The 8,369-nt window shown below is 37.2% G+C and overlaps 1 protein-coding gene across 2 annotated transcripts in view; it reads left to right on the top strand.

Moving 5' to 3' along the window:
- RAD9B (RAD9 checkpoint clamp component B) overlaps window positions 1–8,369 on the top strand; it is a 19,069-nt gene that overhangs the window by 9,236 nt on the left and 1,464 nt on the right. For both annotated transcript variants that reach the window (XM_023733806.1, XM_023733808.1), the window contains exons 4-8: window positions 466–572; window positions 4,081–4,187; window positions 4,280–4,344; window positions 4,890–5,012; window positions 6,125–6,365. In XM_023733806.1, coding sequence (XP_023589574.1) covers window positions 466–572; window positions 4,081–4,187; window positions 4,280–4,344; window positions 4,890–5,012; window positions 6,125–6,365 — 643 coding nt within the window. The remainder of the gene's footprint in view (window positions 1–465; window positions 573–4,080; window positions 4,188–4,279; window positions 4,345–4,889; window positions 5,013–6,124; window positions 6,366–8,369) is intronic.

Raw genomic sequence — 8,369 nt, 5'->3', positions numbered from 1 at the left:
CAAGTAACGAAGGAAAAGAGAATATAGGCAGCAGACTGCTGACAAACCTCCACCCCCTAAACTGGGTCTCCAGTATAGTTCACCCCAGTTTCATTTGAACAGCTCTGTTTTCTGCTGTCTTCCTCTGGAGTGCGGTTCCAGGCCAATTTTTTCAGAATATATCTGGCATACCAAAACACAGACATTATATTCTGCTGTTTTGGTGATAACTGCAGCCTTCCCGTGTCTTTCATCTAACAAGAGCACTTATTTTACTTTTCCCTTGGCCTTCAAATGAAATTGCAGTTTACAAATATACTAAAAATATAATGGTTCATGTATTAGAAAGAGGATAGGCAATTTTTTCTAAACTCAGGCCAACTAATCTGTTTATTTCCAAGTTAAAGATTTGAGTCCCAGTTAACAGGGCTCTTCCTTTCCGTATGCTTTTCAAATAAAGTTCATACTTCTTGTTACATTTTCTAGAGTGCTCGCCGAGGCAATTGTTCTTTTTACATCAAGTCAAGAGGAAGTCACTCTTGCTGTGACTCCACTGAATGTTTGCCTCAAGAGTTCTAATGAGGAATCAATGGGTAAGGATTATATCTGTCATGGTGCTTTGATGGCTTATTACTTCTTGACATTCTTGATTACTAACCATACAGTAAATATTAAGTGGCATGATATTTATTACTGTCTACAAAGCAGTGAGATTTAAAAAAGATAATTAAAAAAAATTTAAGAGATGTGGGAAATGTCACACATCAGCAATTAAAATACTTGGCTTTGAAATTCAGATCGTTTCAAAGTTAGAATGGTTACTGAGGAAAATATATTTTCAGTTAAGAGTTTATAGGGTCTGTTTCTCATCTTTTGCCGTCCTTTGTGTTTAGCATGGAGCCCTGGTGGCGCAGTGGTTAAGTGCTTGGCTGCCAGCCAAAAGGTTGGCCATTCGAATCCACCAGCCAGTCCTTGGAAACCTTAGCAGTTCTACTCTGTCCCGTAGGGTTGCTATGAGTCAGAATGCCTTGACGGCAATGGGTTTGATTGGTTTTTTTTTTTGGTTTGGTGTTTAGCATTAAAAAAAAAAAAAAAATTAAGAGGCTAGCAATCCAGTTGATATGATTTTTGACCACTTAAGGAAAAGTAACTTTGAATTAGAAATGTAAAAATTATTCCCAGTGGCCAACAGATATGGCAGAAAATAGGAATGCTCCTTAAATCAACTCTCCCAAGAGTTATCTAGATGGAATGGAAAAACTAAGGCAGGAATTTGGGGATTAAGAATATTTGCCAGGGTCTTTTTGGCACAAGCAGCTCTTGGCGACTCTTTCAGCTTAGCTAATTTTTTTGTTCTTTTTAGTGATAGTAGTAAAGGAAGAATACAGAGGAAGGAACTGTATTATTTTAGAACGAGAAACCAGTAAAACCAGGGCTTAAGTTGGGTCAGATGGCTTTTGCAGTGCTTAGGATGTGCCAGATACTGTTCTAAGTAGTTACATTTTCTAATCCACTGGCTCTTCATAACAACTCCCTGAGCTACGTGCTCTAATCCCAGTCCCATGTATGGAGAAATTGAAGAATTGGGAAACTAAGTGACTTGCCTAATGGCACGCAGTTAGGAAGTGGTGGGCTATGATCTGAATACAGATGGTGTGGCTCCTGACCACTGTGTTGTTACTGCTTCTCTCAGATCTCATCTAGCTTTCTTTTTTGGCATTTAGGAGTGCTTGGTCTGGAAAATATATGCCTAGCTAGTGAAAGGGTCTGTTTTCTTTTCCATAATGCCATCACTGAATAAAGATGGCCAGTTAGTAACCAGGAGACACTGTCCCTAGTGAGCAGCTTTCTAACGAGTAGTTACGGTTATGGTTGGCTGGGGACCCAATGGTTTAATTTTATCATTGACCTTAATCTATGCTAGCGCACTGGGAGTGACATGAACCTACTTGTTTAAGATGAGTGTAATTTTAAGGTATTGTTTGGTCCTTTTAAAAAGAATATGTAACATTTAACTTTTATTCTTTCTACTTATGTAATTCATGGTCAATGAACAAAATTAAAAATACAAAACAAACAAACAACTAATTTACAAAGTCACCCGAAATCCCACTCTCCAGAGGTGGTCTGAGTCCACTCAGGGGCAGTTGGCTATATACATGGCTGCAAGGAAATATTGATGGCCACTATTGGCTAGACGCAGATGTGAGAATGGGGCTCTTAAAACAAAAGCTTGCTTAGCTGACAGGTTTGAAAATAAAGTTTGATTTCCAAAATAGGCCCCATGTGCCGGTACCAGTTGCAGTCAAGTCGATTCTGACTTATGGCGACCCCATGTGTGTCAGAGTGGAATTGTGCTCCATAGGGTTTTCAATGGCTGATTTTTTCCAAAAGTAGATCGCCAGGCCTTTCTTCTGAGGTGCCTCTGGGTGGACTTGAACCACCAACCTTTCAGTTAGCAGCCAAGCACTTAACCATTTGTGCCACCTGGGGACTCAAGAAATAGGCCCTGTGTATAGATATAATTAGGGTCACTATGAGTCGGAATCGACTTGATGGCAATGGGCTGTAGATATAATTATCATTTGATATCCTTGTGTAACAAGGTTTTATTAAAGATATTGAATGATAGTTTCTATCTCAATATATGGTTACCTCGTACATTGCTAGTGGGAATGTAAAATGAAGCAGCCTCAATGGAAAACATTGTGGCAGTTTCTCAAAATGTTAAACATAGGAGTTACCATATGACCCAGCAATTCCACACCTAGGTATATACCCAAGAGAAATGAAAACATTTTCACAAAGAAACTTGTATGTGAATGTTCATAGCAGCATTATTCATAAAAGCCACAAAGTAGAAACAACCAGAATGTCCATCAACTGATTAATGGATAAAAAAAGTATGGTATATCTATACAGTAGAATATTATTCATCAATAAAAAGGAATACTGACACATATTACAACATGTATGAACCTTGGAAACATGCTAAGTGAAAGAAGCCAGACAGAAAAGGCAACATATTAGATGATTCCATTTATATGAAATGTCTACAACAGCAAATCCAGAGAGAGAAAAAGTAGATTAGTGGTGACCAGGGGCTGGGCATGGGGGGAATGGGGAGTGACTGCTAATGGATTTGGGGTTTCTTTCCGAGGTGATGAAACTGTTCTGGAATTAGATAGTGATGATGGTTGCACACCATTTTGAATATACTAAAAAACCACAGGTTGTACACTTCAAAATGGTGAAAATGGTGGATTTCATATTATGTAAATTTCATTTCAATTTTAAAAGAAGCTTAAAAATGAATTTTATGGTATGAATTATATCTCAGTAAAAAAGAGTTTAAAATTCACTTAAAAAGCCACTTTTAATTAAATATGGTACATCTATATTATCTGTTATCCCCCTTTTGTTAATACTTTTTAAACCAAGACGGGATATAAAGAAAAAATGAAATATAATGTTATATGTAAATTTAAATTATTTCTCTTCAGACTCAATTAGTTTTTATGGTATTCTGGTTGTTGCTTTGTAACAAACTACTCCAAAACATAGTGGCTTAAAACAATAACTCATATACCTTGTGGTTCTGTGGGTTGATGGGGCTCAGCTGGGCAATGCTTACTTGGGGTCTCTCATGCAGTTGAAGTTAGATAGTGTTTGGGGCTGGAATCTGAAGACACCCAACATGGGTCACTGATATGGCTGGTAGTTGATGCTGGCTATTGGCTGGAGCTCAGCTGGGCTGCCAACCCGAGGGCCCACACGTATGTGGCATCTCCATTTAATTTGGGCTTCATACAGCATGGTGGCTGAGTTCCAAGAATGAGTGTTTCAAGAGACAGGAAGTGGAGGCTGCCAGTCCCTTCAGGCCTGGGCCCAGAAACTGGCTCAAGGTCACTTATCTTGACCTTGGTATCTTATTGGTCAAAGCAGTCAAAGAGCCCACCCAGATTCGCTTAGTGAAGGAATGTCAAAGAATTTGTGGCTATTTTTAATCTACCACTTAGAGTTATACTTTAGTATTAAAATGTAACAAATACTTATGGAACTAATTTTGTTTATTCTTTATCTTTCCATAATAATGAACAGATTTGACTAATTCTGTGTACAGTGAGATGTTTGTTGGCCCAGATGAGTTTGACTTCTTTCAAATTGGAGTTGACACTGAGGTAACATTTTGCTTCAAAGAACTGAAGGTAAACACAAATATTTGCGTCAAACTAAAATTTCAGATTTTCACTGGTAGCTTATAAAGATTTCAGGTATTTTTCTTGTTTTCTTCTCTCAGGGAATGCTGACATTTTCAGAAGCTATACATGCTCCTATATCCATTTACTTTGATTTTCCTGGAAAGTAGGTCCTTGGAAACTTTTCTGAATTTGTTTCTTTTCTTTTGTTATATATTTATGATAAAACTGTTCGGACTGTTTCAAAAATAGTTCACACCTCAGAGATTCTGTAACTTTACTAGCAACACTTATCGAACTAAAAATTTAAAAGATGCTAAATTTATAACATGGTGTTTGTTGAATTGGTAACTTGATTGAGAAAGATACATTCTTCAGAGTGAAGACATTTTTAATCTGACATGATGCTGAATACATTCTCTAATTAGAAAATTACATGGGGCTTAAACAAGTTAGATCTCTATGAGACTACAGTATTTTATATGATACTTCAGAACTAATTTCAGATGAGATTGGGTTAAAATGTGTTTTATGAAATTGGATCTGAGGATTTCTAAGGGTTCTTCCATCTCTTAGTACTGTGTTAATTTGTGAAAAGACACAGGACTTCTTTTTTTTTTTTCCACTCTAGAATTGAATGTCATTTTCTAACATTTCCCTGATGTCTGTCAGAAAATGAGTGTCATTTTTGCTCTGACTTTGCATCCGTAGACCTATGGCTTTAAGTATTGATGATATATTATTGGAAGCCAACTTCATTTTGGCTACATTAGTCAATGTACCAAGTAGGACATCTTCGCCACAATCGCTGTGTCTTTCACAAAAACTAAAAAGGTAAGGCCATGTTTTAACTTCCTGAATGGTTGGAGAAAATCCATTGAACAGTCTTACTCTGAAATAATTCAGTGGCATTCATTTAGGAAACAATTAAGGAATGGAACATTAGAAGATGAGAAATTTCACTGAATCAGGAAAAGCTCTAGTACGCTCTAACTAGCATAGAACTGTCACCAATCTTGCCTTTTCTCTTCAGACCATAATTTAACATTTCCAAACTGCAGTTACTGTTTTTTAAAAGGGACACAGGTGTGAAGGTTGACGGGAAAGTCAGTAATTCACTACCTTACACTCTTTCCCAGACATAGGGACAGTTGTCATTTGTCTTTCGTTTTATATGTTTGTTAACTTTTTTTTGCGGGGGGGGGCTTCATGGTAAAAGTAATACAGTTATTACTGTGGGAAATTTGGAAAATACAGAAAAGAAGAAAATAAAAATTATCCATAATTGTACCACCCACAGGTAACCACTATTAATATTTTGGTTCACTGTATTTTCTTTCAGACTTTTATTTATATTTTAAAAGAAAATTGAGATCATATAGCATATGTACTTTTTTTTTAAATATGTTTTTTAGGCTCAACACTCTTAATGATGGCTGAATAATATTCATTTGTATGGATAGACCACATTTTGTTTATCCATTCGTCTGTTGATGGGCACTTGGGTTGTTTCACCCTTTTGCCTGTTGTGAATAATGCTGCAACAGCATATGTAGTTTTTTATCCTGTTTTTTTCCCCACAAAATATTGTATTGTGAGCATGTCCCAATATCACTGATTATGCTTGTGAACATGATTTTTGATGACTGCACATTTTATCATATAGGTGTATCGTAATTTATTTAACTGTTTTTCTAACTTGGCCCCATTACAATATCACAAGTTATGTCCATGCACATTGAGTTGCTTTACTGAAAAATTTGGAATCGGTTGAGAGAATTTTTAAATGATCACATACATGAATCTTAGCTTTCAACAGTTTGTTCCGTGTTGTTTCAGTACCTCCTCCAAACCAGTGCCATCCCTGTCATCTCACACCGATCCATTTGTTAAACATATATTTCAAAGACAACAGTTCATTCACTTAATCCCTGTTAATCCTTCAGGTCAGACCTGATCCTGTCAAATTCAGAGGCTGGTAAAAATGTGACCAACAAGGCCCCAGAGTGCATCTTGAGAAAAGTAGCACCCAAAAGGCTCCATCCTACTGAGTCTCCCACAAAGACCTCTGCATTGGAAAACCGCAGCAGCCCTAGGAGGAAAAGAGCAGACAGAGAGGGCAGTGACGTTCCAGAAAGCAGTGTCGGCAAGGCAGAGGAAGCTCCACGGTCCCCTTATCTCAGGAAGGTAAAAGGAAAATGTTGAGACGGGACTATGTCTCAGTCAAGAATTCTCATCATCTGTCTCCCTTCCCAATCTTCTTGCCACAGCCCACCTCCAATAACCTGAAAAATTAATTTGCTTACTTTTTGATAGAAGGGTGAAGCCAGTGTAAAACGGAGTCATTTATAGAATATCAATACACAATAGTTGAATTGTTCATTGAGTATTTTCTAACAACACATATCCAAGTAGAAATTTGGGTTATTTGTGTTCCACAGTAAATTATGATGGCTTATAGTATCAAGTATAGTATCAAATAGAGTATCAAGTATAGTATAGACCAAGAGGCATTTGTTCAAACAGAGCAAGGGGATACTGCGTAGTTTAAAATCAAGAATGGTGTGGATCAGGTTGCATCCTTTCACCATACTTACTCAATCTGTATGCTGAGCAAATATCCAAGAAGCTAGACTATATGAAGAAGAACGTGGCTTCAGAATTGGTGGAAGACTCATTAACAACCTGTGATATGCAGATGGCACAACCTTGCTTGCTGGAAGCAGAGGACTTGAAGCACTTACTGATGAAAATCAAAGATTACAGTCTTCAGTATTGATTACACCTCAACATAAAGAAAACAAAAATCCTCACAGCTGGACCAGGAAGCAACATCATGATACATGGAGAAAAGATTGACGTTTGTCAAGAATTTCATTTTACTTGGAACCACAATCAATGCCCATGGAAGCAGCGGTCAGGAAATCAAACCACACATTGCATTGGGCAACTCTTCAAAAACCCATTGCTGTTGAGTTGATTCCGACTCATAGCGACCCTATAGGATGAGTAGAACTGCCCCATAGGGTTTCCAAGTTGTGGGTGGTGGATTCGAACTGCTGACATCTTAGCCAACAGCCTAATGCTTATTTTAGGAAACAAATAATTTAAATGACTTCAGCATCTTATTTGTATCCAAAGATAGAGGATACTATGTTGTTGTCCTCTGAGGACTAAGGTGCACCTGACCCAAGCCATAGTATTTTCAGTTGCCTCACATGCATGCGAAAGTTGGACAATGAATAAGGAAGACCAAACAAGGATTGATGTCTTTGAATTATGGTGTTGGTGGAGAATATTGAAATATACTGTGGACTGCCGGAAGAACGAACAACTCTGTCTTGGAAGAAATATGGCCAGAGTGCTCCTTAGAAGCGAGGATGGCGAGACTTCATTTCACATACTTCGGACCTGTTATTGGGAGGGACTGGTCCCTGGAGAAGGACATCATGCTTGGTAAAGTAGAGGATTAGTGAAAAAGAGGAAGACACTCAACGAGATGGACTGACACAGTGGCTGCAACAGTGGGCTCAAACATAACAACAATTGTGAGAAAGGCATAGCACTGGGCAGTGTTTTGTTCTGTTGTACACAGGGTCGCAATGAGTTGGAACTGACTCGATGGCACCAAACAACAACATAGTATCCTCTATCTTTGGATACAAATAAGATGCTGAAGTCATTTAAATTATTTGTTTCCTAAAATAAGTTTCCTTCTTCTAATTTTATTTTTCAAATTTGATTGGGAAATCACTTATTCGTAGTAGTACAAACAAACTTCATTCTAACAATCATCACAAATTCCTTCATAGTGGAGTCCCAATTACATTGTATTATACTACCAACATTTTACTAGATGGATGATAAGCTTCACAGACTGCTATGGTGTTAAATCTTATGAAATCTATTGACGATAAATCTTATTTAATAGACACTGAAGTATCTCAAATCATGACAGTCCCAATTTTACATGTATAGATTAATGTTTTATCCAAGCTTGTTTTGCTGTTGCTGTTATTATTAGTTGGGAAATATATGTTTCTTAGTTACAATTGGAAATTTGAAAGGAGAAATTTTTTTTCAATAATTCAAATACATATTTTTTACTGTAAACCAAGCTACTATTTTTTTTTTATTATTGTACTTCAGGTGAAGGCTTACAGAACAAATAGTTTCTCATGAAACAGTAGT

This window comes from Trichechus manatus, unplaced genomic scaffold (assembly GCF_000243295.1).
Source record: "Trichechus manatus latirostris isolate Lorelei unplaced genomic scaffold, TriManLat1.0 scaffold00061, whole genome shotgun sequence".
NCBI classification, from domain to species: domain Eukaryota; kingdom Metazoa; phylum Chordata; class Mammalia; order Sirenia; family Trichechidae; genus Trichechus; species Trichechus manatus.
The sequence above is the reverse complement of the archived record's forward strand: the minus strand, read 5'-3'. Positions and strand labels throughout refer to the sequence as shown.